The sequence below is a fragment of the Lepisma saccharinum genome, chromosome 28 (assembly GCF_977018435.1).
Source record: "Lepisma saccharinum chromosome 28, izLepSacc3.1, whole genome shotgun sequence".
In the NCBI taxonomy this organism is placed as follows: domain Eukaryota; kingdom Metazoa; phylum Arthropoda; class Insecta; order Zygentoma; family Lepismatidae; genus Lepisma; species Lepisma saccharinum.
The window spans coordinates 26185566-26203095 of NC_139256.1; the positions used below are offsets into that span (position 1 = coordinate 26185566).

At 40.1% G+C, this 17530-nt stretch overlaps 1 protein-coding gene across 1 annotated transcript in view; it reads right to left on the reverse strand.

The window, feature by feature from the left end:
- LOC145980731 (uncharacterized) overlaps positions 1-17530 on the reverse strand; it is a 58922-nt gene that overhangs the window by 3208 nt on the left and 38184 nt on the right. The window contains exon 2 of the mRNA XM_083113793.1: positions 613-1154. Within this exon, the coding sequence (XP_082969919.1) occupies positions 627-1154 (528 nt within the window). The 3' untranslated portion in view covers positions 613-626. The remainder of the gene's footprint in view (positions 1-612; positions 1155-17530) is intronic.

Here is a 17530-nt window from a genome sequence, read left to right on the forward strand (position 1 = left end):
CGTAGATTACGTAATCTATGTAAACAACATGGCGAAAGGTATTAACTTAGCAAAGGGCGCCGTGGAAGTAAAACAATATTATACTGCGTATCAGTTGCTGAAGTGTCAAGAGAACTTTTCATACTCTTTCTTCCAAATTCGAACAATTTCTCTCCTAGGAAGAAACCGAATATAGGAAATATTCTAGTGTTTAATGGGTAAAGACCACTCTTGCCTCACGACTGCCATCTGTTGTTGTTTTTTGCATACTATTTATCTTCTTCCAGAGTTGATAATAGAAGAGAAAAGAAATGTTGTTGTAAATATGGTTCTTTTCATTTCGTTAGGAACTAATATAGTTTAAAATGTCACTTTCCTTTCATGAAAGCCTTGAAAATTAATTTTAATGCACTTTAGATTGTCTACGTAGTCTATGTAAACTACAACCCAATGTAATCTACGCGTAAATTACGTGTAGACAACGCATGTAGATTTAAACTTATAGTCTAAGGCACATCACTGCCCCTCACAGAGCCTCCAAGGTCGCCTTTCTTTCCTGATCCCCGGTGGATGAGTCATCGACTGGGGCTCGTAAAGAATGTCCGACCTTGCTGTTAAAATGTAAACACTCACCTCGAGTTCATCTCTTAACTATGATAGCCATGGTCGCTGTAGTCATAGCCAAAATGTCCACCACCAGAGGGAGCAGCGTATGATAACGCCGTCTTCGCGTCAGGCGCAGAGTAGTACGAAGGTGAGGAACCATGATATGAAGCAAAAGCGGCAACTGGAGCAGAAGCAGCGGGATTAATAGCAGCAAAGGCTGGAGGAGTAGAATACCCCAGACGAAGACCACTATAGCCCAGGCCGAGGCTTCCTCCGTGGCCAAAATGGCCAATGCCAGCTCCACCAAACCCAAGGAGATTATGACCCAGATGGCCAATGCCCAGGCCTCCGCCATAGCTGATTCCCGGGCCCACCAGGCCTCCTCTGAAATCCAGATGACTCAGGCTCAAGCCGGGGAGATCCAAACCGCTGTAGCCTAGGCCCTCAACGCCAATACCGTGGTGGACTAGTCCCCCATAGTCTAGGGCTGAAAGGCCTCTCTTCTGCACTCGTCGTCTAGATGCTCCCGGTTGAGATCCTGCGGCTGAAGCCAGGAAAAGGGTGAAAACCTGTAAGTGAGCAAAGATAAATTATATTAGTGAAATGCTTTAGTCTGCTTCTATTGAAATCACGTACACTACAGCGAAACGCGCGGAATTTCCGTGACAGAAATATGCAGATTTCTACGGTAATGCCCTCTCGTGTAATTCCGCGTATCTTCGTTCAGCTCCGGCAAGCGTCATGCTCGGCCCCGCTGTAGACGAGCATGGGAAATGTTCCGCGCTTCGACGCGTGGCAGCGCGGTACACTGGCGAACTTTTAAAAAAGGTCTCCCTACTCTTAGTTAGATTGGAAGGTAGTTGGAAACACTTCATTACTCCTGTATTGGTTAAGAAAGTGGGGGAAGGCAGTTGCAGACAAGGCCATCACTAATCTATGCGCACGTAAACTTGTTTCCGGAAAGCTTTCTGTTGGAGTATTGTCAGGCATGATCTGGGCAGTTTGTGGAAGAATTTTGTGTTCTTACCCCCCACCCTCTCTGTGTATGTGTGTGGGTGTGCGCGCGCGCACGCCGACACATGTTTCTTTTTAAGTTTGGCGTATTTTTATTGCATTGACTAATTGCTGTTATGGCTGGGAATGAACCAGGTTAGCAATGGGCAAATAAAAAAGTATAAAAAATAGCAAAATTCCTGACATGAGTAGTTAGTAGTAGTAAAGGTTAGCTAAAGTTCCTCGTGCGTATAGCAACGTGCCATGAAGGCACATTTAGGGGATGTGGTAGTAGGGCACCGCATATTCTCGAGCTCGGCCATTTTGGAGGTGATACGATCAGCACCACGCTCCAGCCGCCTTTTTTCGCCAGGGTTGTAGTAGAAATGAGAAAATAGGAATGTTTTGCATTCTGCGTATGTGACAGTATTCTTTGGATATTGTCCCTGAAGTATCTGTTAACATCCTAACGAGCATTTTTTTTCAGGATAAACTAGTTGAAGGCCGCGAGTGGTTCCTGAGAAGTAATGAACATATCACAGAATGCGCACTAGTTTAGCTCACGTTTCTTGGGGGGAGGGGGGGAGAATGATATACAAATTTATTCTACGAATGCTTACGTCAATGTGACAATGGAGTATATTTTGCAGACTAACGAGGATCTGGCGTCTAGACAAAAGGCCAGTATAATGGTCTGTGAAGTTTGGGCTGTGTCCTACGTTTGTGATTGCCTTTCACAAATTTCATCTTAACACACCTTTCATCCTTATCTATGTGATTACTCAAAAGTGGAAGTAAAGCGAAGTAAAATAAATAAATCAATTGGTCATTGTGTCCCTGCGTTTTTCAATATTTCTTCCTGATCGAAAATTAACGTTTCACTGATGCAATGCATCACTATAGTCATGTGAATTATTATTTTCCGTCACCACAGTGTGCTTAATTATTCCTTAAAGCATAGACGTTAACGCTGTTGTCCTTAGTGTAAACGATCTTAACTGTGTGGAAGTTTTTATGTAGGCAAAAAAATGGTTAAGAGTAAATCCCAATTGATTGTTAGAAATTTAAAATATTATAACTCTGACGTGATGCATATTAACTGTTCTTAGTTCGCTGTCAAGGAACGATTTCTCCTAACTAAAAAGGATTCCGGCCTCCGTGGTAGAGTGGTTAACACAGCTTGCTTAAACACCGCCTTGGCATTGTCTTCATACGGTGTTCATTGTGAGTGTCCCTTCATTAATTTCATCGCTCATCCTCATCGTCGCGTTTAGCCAAAAGTGGCAGAAAAACGAAGTAAAATTAACCAAATCAAACATAAATAAGAAGCTAAAAGGAAAAATATTCCATTACCAAAAATAAAATATATAAATATACAGTAGTTACTTTGTTGACACTGCAGTTTTTTTTGGCAGTGTGTAACTATCTTAGGGTCGTATGTTCGAATTAGCTGACCTCAAAATATATGAAGAGTGAACGATTAATGGAAATGGGGATGCACATTTCTATTACTTTAGTAAGCGTTCAGTCGTAAATCCTGTGGACACAGTGTGATTTTCGTGCAAGGAAGGGTTCCTGGGACATCAACTAGGTCGACGTTTACTTATAGCGTTACAAGGGTATGGATTTCTCTCAACAAGTGCAACAAATGTTTATGGTCATGGAAATTATTTATACAATTTTTTTGAGTAACGTCGTTTTCTACCTCATGAAATTAATGGTGACTGGAGATGAAAAGACACACGTGGCAGATTGTAACGTGCTTTGAAGACAGAGGTCTTAAGTTCGAACCATGATTAAGGCAAATTTACCCCATCACATTCATGTTATCAATTGTTCAATCATTCTCATCGTCACGGATTAACCAAAGGCAAAAGCGGAACGTAATGTATCCTAAATAGAAAAGAATGTCATGCCGAGTCGAGGTTATGTGTTGCAAGACGGAAATATGTAACTATTATCGCAAGAGCACTTTCAATTATATTATCACACAATACAGGTGGAAATGTTGTAGGTTGACGTGAATTGTTAATCTGCCTAAACTATTAAAATACTCTAATATCAGGTTTTTTGTTCCACTTATTATTTCAATTTTGAGGGTCTTCATGGCCGAGTACTTTGCATACTGCTCTATGAAACCGGAGACCCTATGTTCGATTGATTGATTGATTGATTGATTGATTTATTTGCTTTATTTTACTGCGCTTCTTGTGCATCTTTTCGCTAAGTTGCAAATATGGGGGACGCCTCCCCGATGGCGCAGTGGTAGCATCGTCGCCTCGTGATCAAGGGTTCCCGGGTTCGATACCCGGTGGAGGCACATAGTGGTTCGGATCCCACTTTAAACTGTAGGTCAAGTTCCGATTAGCCTTACTGTGTATAAAGTGGACTTCAAACACAAACTCAATTAATGAAACTCAATCAAATATGGGGATTAGTGACGATATGATGAAATTGATGAATGGACACTCACGAATCAATGCCCAGGCCAGGATTCGAATGCGGGACGCCTGGCGTCGTAGCGTGATATGGTAACTACTCTGCCACTGGGGCCGGCATCTATTTTCGAAGCGTGGGTAATATTTAAGAGCTTATTGTGTTCGTTCATTTTTTCTGGTCACTCCAACATTCGTCCTTATCTTTGAAAGTAAACAAGAGGGATATAATATGGTCATAAAAATAGCAAAGTTATCAGATGCCTGTTTTCTTTTTATATTTGTTTTAGAGCTAATGACAAAAAAAGAAAAGAAACGAAAAAACGAACAACCTTTTTTCTTTCATGAAGGAAATAAATCGCCAGCTCAGAACCTGATTTCTTGAGAGCTCAAAATGGACAAGAAATATTTCTTCCGAGGCCGAATGATCACAGAAAGAAACGTTGTGCTAATTGCTTGATGACTCATGGTTAACATTGCTCTTCTGTGTGGTGTTCACGACTGACAGCTGTGCAGCTCTTTCTTATCTTGCATAGAGTTTCGGCATTGACGCTGCAGTGTTTCCAATTCAATATCGTTTTTTTTTGTTTTTTTGTTTTTTTGTAAAAGGTGAAGCGTCAGTGAGGCCTTACTAAAGATTTACAATGTGCATGGGCGGACTACCCTCGGAAGGCACATGGAATTTTCCAATCGGAGATTCGGGGTGGCGCGTTTCCCGCATGTCAGTGGGCGATATGCTTAACACATAACTACATTGTCCCATGGTTTACATAGTGCACGCAGACAATGTAAGCTAAACTATAAATTAATTTGCAATGCCGTTTCGTAGAGTACCTTGTCAGCTTACATAGTCTATGCATATAATGAAACTATATTAATAATTAATTTAAAATGCTGTTTCATACTAGTAGATTACATAAGGTGGAAGGTGGGACCCTGTCCGAAGATACACATATATAGTACACCCTGGACTGCATTTTACAGACTATCGAGGCACTGGCGTCTGGGCTCACAGCCAGTATAATCTTCCGTGGGGCTTGTGTTGTGTCGTCTGCATATGTTTGTCATTATCATTTCGTCCATCTCGTAATCACTCATCCTCATCTTCGCGATTAACCAAAAGTGCAGAAAAGCAAAGTAAAACAAACTAAATCAATCAATCAATCAAACTCTTTTGTAGATTACAATGTCTTATCGCTTAGATTATACGTATACCCTGTCCCAGCTAACTGTAGAGCAGGGACGCGCATATCGGCAGAGGAGGAGGAGGAAAATCGAGTGGTGAAAGCGCAGCGTTGCCAACCGTACGGTCTTGACCGTACATATACGGATGTACGGTCCAGACCTTAGTCCGTACGCTAAATGCTCTTGCAGTTTTATCCCTAATATTTCCCAAAGAACTTTAACCAATCGTACGGACCTGGAGACAAAAATACGGTCCGTTTGCCATGTGCGTTCGGTATTTTATCCTTTTCAAAAGTTTGCAACGCTGCATATCAGAGGAAATCGGGAAAATCCCGTCGCCCATTACACAATCCCGTTTCTCTCACTGTTCATTGGTGGAGCCATCTCGCGTCACTACCTGCGCAGAGACTTGTTCTCGTTCGCCTGGTCTACAGTTAGCTGGTACGGAGTTTAGATAATGTAAACTACACTAAAATCAATTTACAATACTGTTTCAAAGAAAAAGTACTAGTATTCAATCATATGTGTTCACAACAACAAAAACTTATATCAAGTATCAACTATCCGGTAAGTGTAAAATGTAGGGGGAAGAAAACGAACTCGTGGCAGTTTACAGACAAAAGTAGCATATTTTCTAACTAATCACGAGTATATTTAAACCGTTGTGATGGCCGCGCTCTTAAAGTCCCAGGTTCGAGCGAGTCCTAGAGCTGGAATATGTGTATTGTGTGTGTACCTTAATTTCATGCAGTCATTATTCATCCTCATCGTCGAAGGTGAATCCAAGGTATGCTCAAATAGGCTAATCGTGACTTGACCTACAGTCTAACATAAGGAACATAAGATTTTGATTGTCATTCCAAAAGATAACTTCAATACTCTGTCCCGGGACTTTGTGGAGGAAGGCCGAGCAAAAAGCTAGAGAAGAGGAAAGTGCCAGTTGGAGAAGCGAAGCAGTACGAGCTGCTCCTAACAGAGCTGCAGCCGCAATTTCCTCAACATGCACTTACATCCCGTCTCACACGATCATTGGTCGAGTACTCTAGACTCGATACTTGCGCAGACACTTGTTTTCGTTCGCTTGCTCCAGAGTTTCCTGGGATAGAGTATATTTTAATTCTCGTTTGGCATAATAGCAACTTGTGGTTTGAATTCTCTTTCGGTGAGATGGCAAGATAGCAACTTCTTGTTTGAATTCTCGTTTGGCATAACAGCAACTTGTGGTTTGAATTCTCGTTCGGTGAGATGGCAAGATAACAACTTCATGTTTGAAATTTCGTTTGACATAATAGCAACTTGTGGCTTGAATTCTCGTTAGGTGAGATGGTAAGATAGCAACTTCTTGTTTGAAATTTCGTTTGACATAATAGCAACTTGTGGCTTGAATTCTCGTTAGGTGAGATGGCAAGATAGCAACTTCTTGTTTGAAATTCGTTTGACACAATAGCAACTTGTGGCTTGAATTCTCGTTCGGTGAGATGGCAAGATAGCAACTTCAGGTTTGAATTATCTTTTGCCATAATAGCAACTTGTCGTTTGAATTCTCGTTCGGTGAGATGGCAAGATAGCAACTTCTATTTTGAATTATCTTTTGCCATAATAGCAACTTGTGGTTTGAATTTTCGTTCGGTGAGATGGCAAGATAGCAACTTATAGTTTGAATTCTCGTTTGGCATAATAGCAACTTGCGATTTGAATTTTCGTTCTGTTAGATGGCAAGAGAGCAACTTCTGGTTTGAATTCCCGTTTGCCAAAATAGCAACTTGTGGTTTGAATTTTCGTTTGGTGAGATGGCAAGATAGCAACTTATAGTTTGAATTCTTGTTTGGCATAATAGCAACTTGTGGTTTGAATTTTTGTTGGGTGATATGGCAAGATAGAAACTTCTGGTTTGAATTGTAATTCGTGAGACAGAAACTGGGTTTTTAATTCTCAATTAGCAACATAGGAAATAAAGTTTAAATACATTTCTACAGAAATTTTATCATTTAATTTTTTTTGTACAGTTACACACTTTGTATAATATTAAGAACAAGAACAGAAGCACTCAAACAGAAAGCGTTCGGATGACCTAAGGAAAAAATGAATGAGGCATTTTCATAAATTGGCAGTTACATATATATGAGAACAAAGAGAAATGACTGTGCTATTTAGAACATGCATCTAGATAGCAGGATTCTTCAGTATTCCATCGCTATTTTCCTTGATTCAAAGATGTTTCTTTCTCCCTCTTGAGAATGGTTTTGCTTTAATGCACATGTTTCCGTGCGTTTCGCCATTTCACTCAATAAAGAAAGTTAACAGAACACCGGTAGGGGAATAAATCAGGTCGCAATATTAAAACTAATGACATGAGAAACGGTAAAGTACAAGGATCATGTCGTAATTTTGCTGAAAAAAACAACGACTGAATGAACGAGAAACGGACAATTAAAGGAGAAAGGAAATAGTGAAAGCTGACACAGAGAGGAGAGAGAAATGTAGTGTATTGGAGAATACAGAGGAGATAAGGAAAGTGTAGAGATAGTGTAGGAGGAACAAAGAGAACAGAGGGAAAACAATGTGAGGAAAAGAGAAGAAAATGTTAAAGCTACTAGATATACTCGTATGTACTCTGTTCCGGTCGTCTGTGGAGCAAATCTGCGCATGGAGTGGTGGAAATTGAGTGGGTAGAGAGAAGCAGAAAACGTTGCTAGAAAGGCTGTAACTGCAGTCGCTTTCCGCCTCCACGCAATCCCGTTCCCTCTCACGTGTTAATTGGTGGAGCCGTCTCGCGTCACTACTTGCGCAGAGACTTGTTTTCGTTCACATTGCGAACAGCTTAACTCCGTTGCATAAAATTCTGTATAAAATCGGTTTCGCAATGTGAATCGACAATTATAATGCATTTTAGAAGCAGATGCAAAGAGCTTCAAAACAAGAGATATTGTATTTATAGGACTACCCAATACTAAGAAAAAGTTTTTTGGCAAAATTGAAAAAAAAAACTATTTTTTGAGAAATTTTGAAAACCTGAAAATTAATAATTAACGATCATACAACCCGTTTTTTATTTACAGAATTTCATTGTTTGCATAACTCTAAATTTTTATGTAACTCGTTTTTATGTATGTCTACTAGTTAATTTTTAATCGGAGTCCAAACTCTAGTATCTATGATTTTTAATCAGACAGTAGTATAATTCACTTCCATTGGGTTGGAAGATTTAAAAATATGATACTGCTGGATATAAAATATAAAATAATAAATACCATTAAATTATGGTCTTACTGTTACAACAGTAGATGGGGCTGAGCGCCACATTAAGTTCAAATTCATGGAAATATGAAAAATGATTCAACAATTCAACAGCAAGCAAGAATGAAAAAGGGATTACTAGAACTGTCAAATATTAAATACTAAATAATCATATATCATAAGCATTTTTGTAATTAATCACAACCATGTTTCAAAACAAGCTAGATAATATAGTTAAGCGACAAATTTATGACGATGAAGTTATTGATGTATGTACTAAGCCGTTAAGTTGTCTAATACTACGTGAAAATCATTTTCAAATTATAGCCTCGTTGGTTAGTTAACAAAGCGAAATTTTAACCACTATGTTACTATGGAAGAATAGATTCTGGTCATGGCCTGGACGTGGGATGTTCGTTCATTAATTTCGTCTATGAATCCTAATCGTTTCGATGAGCAAAATGATAGAGAAGAGCTACGAATAAATCAAACTTATTATGAAAACACTATTCTGTGCAAGTGATAATTTCCTAGAACCCGTAGTCAATTGATACCATAGATTATACTATATATATAAATTGCATACAAACTATGAAAAAATACACCACAGAAAAAATTGCGTTCATAATTACGATGTCGGCCTTTATTCACCCACATTCTGAATACCTTTTTGAAGGCCTTAATAGCTATGTGAAATATATCTAATTTAGGTTCCCTATGTGATCTTCCTGGCGTCTCTCCACTCATTCCGCCTCTCCCTACCTGGGAGTTTCCTGCACCTTCTATCGGTTTTTCTCTGACTGCCCTTCCAAAAGCAGAAACACCAATGGTTGTCTACCAGCAACGGTTTTTAGGAATTCGTGCGAAGCACTTCAATTTTAATGTGTTTTACACGGATGGGTCCAAGACATTCGAATCAGTTGGTTGCGCCTTCGTATTAGACTCTCAAAGTTCCAGTTACTCGCTACATCCTCCCTGTTCCATCTATACGGCAGAGTTTTACGCCATTCTAAAGGCACTGGACTTTGCAGACGTCAATGGTCTGAAGAAAGTCCTTGTGTGCAGTGATTCGACCAGTGTGTTGCAGACTCTGGATTCGCCGTATTCCCGGCATCCGGTAGCGCAACGCATATTCAGACGGCTTGTGTCCTTATCTGCCAGTGCGGATGTACACTTCTGTTGGGTCCCTAGCCACGTGGGCATCCAGGGGAACGAAGCAGCTGATGCTGCCGCCAAGTCTGCTGATGCAGATGGCGACGTTCTCGTCCACCTTTTGCCAGCTAGCGACCTGCAGAATGTGTTCCGTTGTTCCCTTCTTGACACTTGGCAGGCCGAGTGGGATGCGGAAACGGGGAACAAGTTTCACGCTGTTAAGCCCACCATAGGTGCTTGGCGTTCCTCGTCCCGTCCTTCTCGGCGAGAAGAAGTTATTCTTACCCGCATGCGTGTAGGACACAGCCGTCTCACGCATAGTCACTTGCTACAAGGGCTGGACCCTCCGTTGTGTCGTGTTTGTAATGTTGTTTTAAGCATTCGACGCATTCTCGTTGAATGTGTCCATCTTGCTTACCTCCGGCAGACGTTTAACCTTTCCGGCTGTTTGTCATCCCTCTTGGGCGATGACAGCAGTATTTTATCAAATGTTTTTAGTTTTTTGCGAAGAGCTGGACTCTTTCACCGTCTGTAAGGAGGTTTTTAGTTTGTTTGTTCTGACTTTTTAATGTGTTGTGTTTGTCTCGTGCAGGTCTTTTTACAACCTGCACTTTTAGTTTTTCCCAAGGGGCTATTTACCCCCTTTTTTAGTTTTCAGTCAGAATTTTAGATAAGGGGATATTTCCCCGTATACATAGAAGGGTGCAAAATGGCCTTAAGTGCCGACGCACCCATAAATTTTAAATTAATCAAACCTTTCGGAGCATCTATTATATAGATCACACATTTTCTTGATAGATTTATTTACATGTTTGACCTTGTGTAGCTGTAGAAGTCACCTGCTAATGTAATCTGAGATTGGTCGCATCCCCCATACGTCATGTAGCTACCCATTTACCATATTAGACGTGCAAATTAATATTTGAGATAGACTCGTCAAGCTTCCGCATTTGCATGAAAAGTATTACATCAACAGTTCTTGCAATTTCATTAAATTTGCAATTATAAATTTCAAGTTTTTACGTTTCCCTAAAATTTCCAGTTTTGAGACTTACTTGTAATTCACACAAACTCTTTACATTAGAATATTTTACGTTCTTTCTGAAGGCCTTTTGATCGTTATCGCCATATTTTGCTTTCCGATATCGTGTACACATGAGCAGGAATTTACAAGAACCATTTTCATATGTATCACATTTCCATAGGAATCATTCCGAAACGTCCTTGTACAGTGTCTCTCAAAAGTTTTAGGACAACGACATTTTAAACTAGGCAACCCAATTTACACAAGGCGTTGGTGGGTTGCGTGTAGAGTTAGGCTCAATTTCAGGGTTGCCACATGCACAATACATATTTATAAAATACGCGAAAGAAATAAAAACAAGTATTAGTGTATAAAAAGTATTAACAATATCAATATTATATCGCAAGTGACAAAATTCTTTCTGAAAGAAAAATAATAGGTTTTCTAGCATTTCATCGCTGATGAGTCTACAGAAAGGAGAAGAGGTAAGAGAAAACGAGAGGTGACAAAGGACAGGAGAAAGAGAAAGCGAGAGAAGAAAAGGAAAAGTAGAGGAGAGAAGGAAGAGAGGATTGACGAGGAGATGAGATGTAGTGAGGAGAATGGAAAAATATTCTAGGAGAGATGAGGAAAATGGAGCAAAGAAGAGAAAAGAGAAGGAAAACGAGATGAGAGGAGAGTGGAGAGTAGAGTAAAGGAGAGAAAAAGAGAAGAACGAAAAGAAGAGGAGAAAAGTGCGTGGAGTCGGAAATCTAAGACAGGAAAGGAGATACGAGGAATGGAGATGAGTGGGATGGAGATAAGATGCGAGAAAAGTAGGGAAGGCGGCGATATGAGATAAAAGCAGAGCAGAAGGAGGGGAGAGAAGAAGGAGAAGGAGAAGAGAAGAACAGAAGGGACTGAAGAGAAGAGGTAGTTGCAGAAAATATCGTCTCAGCGTCAAGAATTGATGCATTGGTCAAATTATCGACATGAAACATTCAATAACATTTTGAAATGTATTGGAGAATGTATAAAATCGGTGCGAAATGCCTTTTGGCTTAGTTCAGAGCAAGGTAAAATCTTCCATGTAAGATCTTTGATTTTACCTGCGATTATACCACTAAAAACATGAATGTAATTTTAATATTTATAACAATTATCCAATTTTTGTCCAATTCTCGGTTCGTTGAAATGGAGATTTTGTAATTTAATATTTCCCCTCCCCCATCGTTAATTCCAAACTGAATCATTCCGTTTCACACGGGGTGAACAATGAACACAATGGGATAGGTCTAAAACTTACGAAAATTTTCTGCCACCGGAAGGGTTTGAACCTACGACCATCAGATTGACAGTCCTGAACGGTAAACACTACCCTACAAGCTTTCGCTCCTGAAAGTAAGGAGAAGGAGCTGACCAATGTGAAATGTAGATGCAACTCTCCTCCTACATGTAATGTGCAAACAATACTTGTTTGTAACAAAGAAAACGAAGGTAGTACGACTCGGAGAAAACATTTAATGGAGAATTGCACATGATGAGAACTTTTCATTCGATATTTGCGGAATCCCTTTGAACGTGTGTCAATTCATTTTTTTATATATAAATTCCATTTGTAGAACAATGTAGCTACTATACACTGCTATTACAATTAATGTTACCATGCTCTATTTTGTAATAAAAGGAGTATTAAAAAAAGAACACCTCCTAAGGAGTATCGAACCTGGGACCACAATCAATGCTTTCAAGAACTCTAACCATTACACTACGCCCTTTGCTTCCCTTGGAGAAACAGGTCTTAATTATTCTGTCGCGTGAATATTGTAAATGTTATCCTGCAAAAAGAAGTTCAATACTCTGATATAGCTCTGTACTTCTAGAATTACTCTATACACATGCATTTGAAATTCTTCGTTGTAAGTATATCTAAGCTTGTGAATATATTTTATTTGTAATTTTATAACGGTTACATGAACATCTAGGAAATAGTTCCTTATAATAACCTCAGGTTGACCAAGTTGCCAATACAAACAAATGGAATACAGATTGTCTTCGAGCTTACATTTTTCAAAAGGAGCGGGTACACGTTGCTACGCCCCTTGTGGGTACGTACTTACATGTTATTTACCACGGCTACAGATATCTTAATCTCAGGGGGATAGGTTCTTTGTTTGAGAATTCCAAATAAGAAAGCGTTTTATAGCCAAGAGGATATAGTTAAATGCGGATCTATATTCTGAGAACTATACAAAATACAGAGAAAAATATATAGCGACATTGAAATATATCGAAGATTTACATCGGTTACATTCTTCTTGAAAGGAAATCTTCTTCTTTCTTTTATTATCAAAAGGCTTCTTCTTCTTTGATAATCGAAAAGCTTCTTCTTCTTTTCTTCTTTTGATTATGGAAATAAGCTTCTTCTTATTTAATTATGGAAAAGGCTTCTTCTTCTTTTCTTCTTTGATTATGGAAAAAACTTCTTCTTCTTTTCCTTTTGATTATCGAATAGGCTTCTTCTTCTTTTGATTATGGAAAGGACTTCTTTTATTATTTCTTCTATATATACGAAATCTAGTTGCGTCGTCTCGCTTCCTTTTCTTTATGCCCTATATATGTTTTCTTTCCCTTTCCCGGTTTCCTTGGCAAACGATACAAGCTATACTTATATAAAGGAGTAGGGTCGACTAAACTGACAATAGCGCCACCTCCTATTTGACGACCAAAGGGGAAAACCAGGATCGCTAATAAACAGCGCTACCAATGGCCCAGTGCGACTAATAAAAAGCGCAACCGAAAAGTGCTTCGGGGCGTCAGTAGGTGGAACGCTACGTTCTGGCGACGTCCTTTGACCTACTTTTTTTTTACGATGTTTTACGCACTAAACTAACCTACAATGAAAAAAAAAAATGGCTAGAAAAAGCTCTGACATCACTTTTTAAGCTATTTTTTACCCTATTACAAAAAAGGAGAGAGGAAGGAAGAGTGAGAGAGGAGGACGAGTTAACCGAGAGTGTTGCCAACTCCTCACTCGAAAAAATCACCAAGGTTTTTGTTTTTTGGGTATAACCTAACCTCAAACAAGGAGCTGGCAACCTTGCTTGAGGCTTTTCTCGCAGTGTTGCCAACCGAAAATAGGGCTCGGTGAGGCTCGCAGTGTTGTTAGCTTCTTACTCGAAAAAATCATCAAGGTTTTTTGGGTCTAACCTAAAGCAAGGAGCTGGCAACATTGCTTGAGGTTTTTCTCGCAGCGTTGCCAACATCTTACTCGAAAAAAATCACCAAGGTTTTTATTTGGTCTAACCTAACCTAAAGCAAGGAGCTGGCAATACTGCTTGAGGCCTTACAGTGCATAAAGCAATTTGCCAACCTACTGGTTTGCCATAGCTTTTTACAAAAAAGAGAGAGGGAAAAATTTAAACAACCGATAGTGTTGCTAATATTTACCTACAGCTTTTTTTTTTACTTGGCAAGAGCTATCTTACTTGAGGCTTAACTAATTTATATACTGACGTAACATACACACACTGAGCAAGAAGAGTCGGCAACAAACATATATTGCCGTAAAAGAGAGAGGGATAGATAGATAGATAGCAACACAGTATGTGTGTGCGTGTATAATATGTAGCATTATTAACTAGAGTGCGTTGGCAACCCACCTACAACTAAAAAAATAAAGATGCCAATGTTGCTGTAAGATAAAGAGAGAGACTAAGCTGGCAACAGTGGTGAGCGAATATGCATTATTTCCAAGTCCCGAGCGCCAATGTATATCGTGATTTTTGCAATCCTCTCTCGCGGCAACGATGCGCCACACACACACGTACGTATTTTTTTTTATTTTTGTATTTTTCATCTACTGAAGTGACTGAAGGGCAAGCTGAAAATCTGTAGTCAACTCAACCATGTAAAAAATTTTGGGTGGGTGACTGCGGGAAGCCATCAATTACAGCCTATCTACAATTTTCATCGACTGTTGGGGGTGATCTGTGGTCAACTCAACTGTGTTGTGTGGAAACTTGGGCGGGTAACTATGGGAAACCATCAATTACACAACAGGAAGCTGTCAATTACCTGGGTGCGACTGCAGGAAGCTGTCAATTACCTGGGTGTGACTGCAGAAAGTTGTCCATCGAGTTGATGGTATCATTACAGCCCAGGATACTAAAGCAACAGAGCGAAACGATATGCTTGAAAGCAATCGTGGGGGGAGAAAAGAGCTGCCGTGGGAAATCACTGCTGCGATGTCGCGTAACAATCAAACCGGATGGGTTGGGTACGATGGGTGCGATCAACTAGCGGCGGCGGTAACAATTAAACCGGATGTTTAAATATCTGGGCGTGATAAGCTTTTTGAAACTCGACAAAAATCAAGATTATTTGTTACTGCTGAAAACTGTGCAAATTCTCAGCTTTTGCGACGGCTATGTGATTGACAACTTCCTGCAGTCACACCCAGGCTGTGCGATGAACTCAACGATATTTTTTTCCTGGATTGCACTAAAGGGCACACAAGATTCAAATCACGAAACAAGTTCTACTTGTTTCCAGCAAAATACAGCTGGGCGTCAACGATATTTTTTCTAGGAAAGGGCGTTCACGCATAGCTCGAACCAATCTTGAAAGTTTAGCTGTCGGCAGGTATAAGTTTATATTAGAAACCTCGCGCACATTAGTTGCAGTCGAGTATTGCTACTGGGCAGTCGCATAAAAGTGTACGCTATACCAAGTGTAAATATCAAGTGTAATAGAAGCCGAATTAGTTTGGTCTGTCAGGTGAGTACCATATCAGCATAAGTTATACGCACACAAGTTGCTTGACTAGCTATAAAACTAAAATTTACGCGGTAAGGCTAATCGAAACTGGGCCTACAGCGGGATTCGAACCACCTCTGCTGGGTATGGAACTTTGAGTTTAAAATTATACAAGTGTACAGGGGAAACTCTATTTTTTGAATTTGTTGATACTCTGGATTGGATTTTGTTGTTTTTTTTAAATCTATTTTATGCACAGTAAGGCTAATCGGGACTGGACCTACAGTTTCAAGAACCACTTGCGTGGGTATCGAACCCGAGATTACAAGGCTATTGCTGTGCTATCGCAGAGGCTAGTGGAAGTACTGTTTGATTTGATGTTTTAAGTCTATTTTATGCACAGTAAGGCTAATCGGGACTGGATCTTCAGTTTCAAAAACCACTTGTGTGGGTATCGAACCCTGGATTACAAGGCTATCGCTGCACCATCGCAGAGACTAGTGGAAGTACATAGTTATTCGAATCTTATTTATTTAGACCTTCAGTCTAAAAAATATCATGGTATTATTATTTCTGCAATTATTTGCAATCTTGGCCAGAGAGAGGAGAGGAGGAAAAAAAAATAATATTTTGTTTTTAATATCGAACCTATATTTTAAAAATTTATACATGCGCGCATGCGCACAGGGGGTAAATTTTTTTTTTTTGATCGGGTGGGTTGTAAGGTGAGTGAACATGTAGGAAAAATACTGGTATATTGATTGATTGATTGATTTAGTTTATTTTACTTCGCGTTTTGTACTTGTTGGCTAATTTGCGAAGATGAGTGATGAAATTGATGAAAATGGATATTCACAAACAACCATACCCGACCGGGATTCGAACGCGGAACTCTTGGCGTCGCAGCGCGATGTGCTAACCACTCGGCCACAGCGTCGGGCAAGTACTGGTATATACATAGACCAAAGTTACATGGTTCTAGGTCCCATAGGAGCCGAGAAAATCAATATCTTGGAAAACGTCTTAAGACAAATATCTTAATCTTTAAGAAAGTCGACTTCCGGTCTGTCAAGATGTTACTTCCGGTCTGTCAAGAAAATTTTCTTAAGACAATTATTTTAAGACGTTTTCTAAGACATTGATTTTCTCGGCTCCTAATTGAGCTAGGATGATGATTGTGGCTTTGTTGGATAGGTTTTGATCATAACTACTCAACTACAAGCAAGCCCCCCCCCCCTCTTAATTTGTTTAAGAAATTCGATTTGATCCTAAAAAACACTCTGCATCCTATTGGAGTGCTTTGGATGTGTTTTAGATTAAAAATTTTGTAATTGGGGATGTAGAAAAGCTATTCTTGCTCGATGAAGGCAATATATTTTAAAACTGCTCTGTGACCCTCTCGTTTTTCACGTCGTACGCGAAGGACTTCTCTGCAATCAGGATGAGGCTACATACGGTGTCCTCGGGCAATGGACTGTTGAATTCGCAGACGACCTTGATGTTGGTTCGATCGTTGACCACCACTTGTTTTCTTTTTGTGGTGTTGATGACGAACATCGGCCTGCGGATTTTGAATTCGCTGGGAGTGTAGTACATGTCCACGCTTCCCTCGGTTACGCGTTTGTAAGCCGTGTAAGCTTCGTAAAGTTTGAGGTAATCATCTTTGGTCATGTCGAGGTTGTAATTCTCGCGCGGGAAGACTTCGTTGCGTCCATTCTTCAGATAAACGTTCTTGATCTTGCAGTCGTCGAACTTGCTGGAATCTTTTTCCTGGTTGTTATCGCGCCCGGTCTGAAAGAACACTACGACGAAATCTGGCATGTCGAACTGTATGTTGTTGAACTGAGTTGTCACGTCGAATTCCATGTGACTTCCCGATGCCATCTTCTGCACGCACTGGTAACCGTGAAAGTGAATCGCCACCTGCGGACTCTTCAAGATCTCCGCTTTGTACTTGAGGGCGTAGTTTGTTTCGTATTCCACGATCGGCATTCTCAATTCCATGCTCCGTATGACGCACTTGGCTGCTTCGGGTAATGTGTTGGCTATCGGCGTGCCGTCGGCGTTCAAGTTGGTGTATCGCATCAGTGCGCCGTTGTCGTTGGCTGCTCTTCGAAAGGTGACTCTCAGTCCCCCCTTCCACACAATCTCCTTGTAGTCCGAGAAGAATCCCGGCAGCAGA